The 3088-nt window shown below is 42.4% G+C and overlaps 1 protein-coding gene across 1 annotated transcript; it reads left to right on the forward strand.

Moving 5' to 3' along the window:
* Positions 1-239: 239 nt before the first annotated feature.
* On the forward strand, positions 240-1037 carry LOC106369615 (glutathione S-transferase T3-like). The gene has a single exon (XM_013809745.1). The coding sequence runs from the start codon at positions 240-242 to the stop codon at positions 1035-1037; it is 798 nt and encodes a 265-aa protein (XP_013665199.1).
* The last annotated feature ends 2051 nt before the right edge of the window (positions 1038-3088 follow it).

The following is a 3088-nucleotide window of genomic DNA, read 5'->3' on the forward strand; positions in this document are numbered from 1 at the left end:
TGTAATTAATGTTGTGGTTAGCTTTAGCTAATGGTTAGGTAGAAATGAATGGTGTAGTGATGAATGTGTTAGATAGATGTCAACTCGGTTTGGTTGTTGTGTTCAATGCTTTGATAGTTCTCTTCAATCTATAAAAAATATTCATCATCCTCTTTCTTGAATTCATTTCAAACCGTATTTCCTCCTCTCACTTCCTCACTCTTTCCTTCTCCTCTATCTCTCTTGAGCGTGTTTTGGAGATGGATTCCAATCCATTTACGCATACAGGAAACTTTGTTGATCTACTTCATAGTCAACAAAGTATTTCTTTTGCTAACTATGAAGATATCTCGACTCTCTCTTCATCTCAACTTCCTTCTCTTGGCACGGATGATGTTGGTGAGCGTCGGGAACGAAGGACGTGGACTCCTACTGATGATATTCTGCTGATCAGCTCGTGGCTCAACACGAGCAAAGATCCAGTTGTTTCCAACGAGCAAAAATCAGGCACCTTCTGGAAGAGAGTTGCAGCCTATTTTTCTGCAAGTTTGAAGGTAGCTGGCTGCGAGGAGAGATCGGCTAATAACTGTAAGCAGCGTTGGCACAAGATCAACGACTTGGTCTGCAAATTCTGTGACGCGTACGAAGCTGCAACTAGGAAGAAAAGTAGTGGTTGCAATGAGAATGATGTCCTCAGAAGAGCTCATGAGATTTTCCACAACAACCATAAAAAGAAATTCACTTTGGAGCATGCTTGGAAGGAATTGCGAAAAGACCAGAAGTGGTATGAAGTTTCAAGTGCTAAAAACGATGGAAGCTCTAAGAAAAGGAAGTGTGAAGACGGTGCAGACTCATCGGCCTGTCAACCATCTGAAACCAAGCATCCCGCGGGTGTTAAAGCATCAAAGGCCCGTGGGAAGAAGACTATGAGTGAGGAGAATTCAGTGAATGGGTTTCAAAGTATGTGGGACATTAAACAGAAGGATTTGGAAGTGAAGGACAGGTTGTCGAATATGAGTATACTTGAGTCTCTTATTGCAAAGAAAGAACCTCTATAGCTGACTATGAAGAAGCCGTCAAGAAGAAACTCATCAGTGACTTAATGTTTAATTAGTGTAAGTGTAACTCTCTGTTTCTTGGTCTTGTTAACACTGTGGTAATTGTTTTTTTTATAACTGCTTGGTAGTTTTGTTAACTCGGTGCAACATTGTTATTGTTAACTCTGTTTCTTGGTCCTGTTAGGTCTGTTTCTAGCTCTGTCTTTCTTGTCTTTGTGGTCTTGTTATGGTTTGTGTAACACCCCTGAACCGTCCTAAGCATAGGTCGACCCACCGGCCAACAATCAAACAAGAACATGACCGACGGACAGCCAACACCAAGGGTTGGAGATGAAAGTCCAACCGGCCAGCCAACAATAAAAAAAGAACATGACTGACCGTCCAACCCAACACCATGGTCCGGAAGCGCTACGTGATGGGCTAGGGACGATCCGGTCAGAGTCACAAACTTTACTCCACGACCTAGACCAGTTCATCCACTAACTTGTCCCGCTGCGTCAAGGCATAAGGCTTTGCAACCCGTACCTAGAGTTAGCATTTTCCGTTAGATCAAGGCCTAAGGATTTTCAACCAGTACCATGACCTAACGTTGTGTTAGACTGGACTAGTCAAATATCAGAGTACTCATGAAGCGCATATAAAACAAATACTTTATTGATTTAGGAAATATTCATACATAGAATAATTCGAGACTAGGCCCGGCCTAATGCCAAATCGAGCCAACAAACACATAACAAAATACCGTTTACAAAAGGCATGAAATCTACTCCGGCGGTCCTAATGTCCAGAACCAAGCTATCCGATCATCCTTACCTAAAGCGACCTGCAAAAAGGACAACGGAGTTGGATGAGTAATCTAGTATTACTCAGTGAGCTGGCGGCATCTACCCGCAACCTAGACTCTAACCCATACAACCCAAAATAACAATCAATCTAGCCCTAGCATGCAATAAAAGCTAAGGCTAAGCAATCGATCACAAATCAATAACCTCAATTATTATCTAATCAGACCGTTACTAAGATAGACAAGGCCTCCTGCCATGAATCTAACTTCAAGTAACGGGAACATGCATGAAAAACAAGTCAACAACCAATCTTTAATTTAATCACACCATTCACAATAACAAGACACTAATTAACTATGACTCGAGTATAACTCTTAACACCGTATTCCGGTGTTACCACTCACTCTAAGGTTTCAACCCTCTACTATACACGACACTCTAATTGGGTCCAACAAAATCATTCTTCCTCCACACAAGGGACACCGGCAATCCCTTCACTATTACACTACACAGGCGTAGGCGCTCGGGAATCACCCGGTCACGGTCCTCAATCGGAATCGCCATGCCCCGGTCCTCTATCGAACTCGCCGGGGGCTGTCACATCCACGTGTGACACTCGGCCTTGGTGATCAACCAAGCTAAACAGAGCCCACAACTTTCCGGACCACGACCGGCTTAGTGGTACCAATTTGAGGAAGCAATGACCTGCCAAGAGTAGAACCACCACGAGGTTCTCAACTCTATCTCACACACTTGCGAGTTACCTAACACTCTACTAATCTCAATTCCTACGGAAAATACTTGGCTCTAGAATCCAAGTAGGATTTTCTGACCAAACATGTACTCATGACTGACTCACTAGGATTCAAACACATAACCAAATAACCTAATTCTAGCAACTCAACCAGTTAGTCACTCCCTTACCAAGAGCTGACTAACCTCAATCAACAAGATTAATTAAACGAGGAAGTATTTAACTAGTCTAACAAGCAATCTACTTAATCAAACCGTTACCCAGATAGTTAGCCTCCAGCTATGAAACTATCTTTAAAGATAACGGGCACATGCACTTAACCATATCAACACGCAATAATAGAAAACATGATGCATCCTAGCCCTAGTCCTAGTCAGGGTATTAACTCAATCTTAATTCCTTTCATCTCAGCTTAGCCCACGCTAAACTGAGTCTGATTCCATAATTAAAATAACCCTAGGGACTCTATCACCCAGTAACGTGATCATTCTAATTTATATGCAGACTCAATC

Source organism: Brassica napus, chromosome C4, assembly GCF_020379485.1.
Source record: "Brassica napus cultivar Da-Ae chromosome C4, Da-Ae, whole genome shotgun sequence".
NCBI classification, from domain to species: Eukaryota; Viridiplantae; Streptophyta; class Magnoliopsida; order Brassicales; family Brassicaceae; genus Brassica; species Brassica napus.

Excerpts from the sequence above, each read along its gene's own strand:
- LOC106369615 (XM_013809745.1), top strand. The coding sequence starts at position 240 with ATGGATTCCAATCCATTTACGCATACAGGAAACTTTGTTGATCTACTT.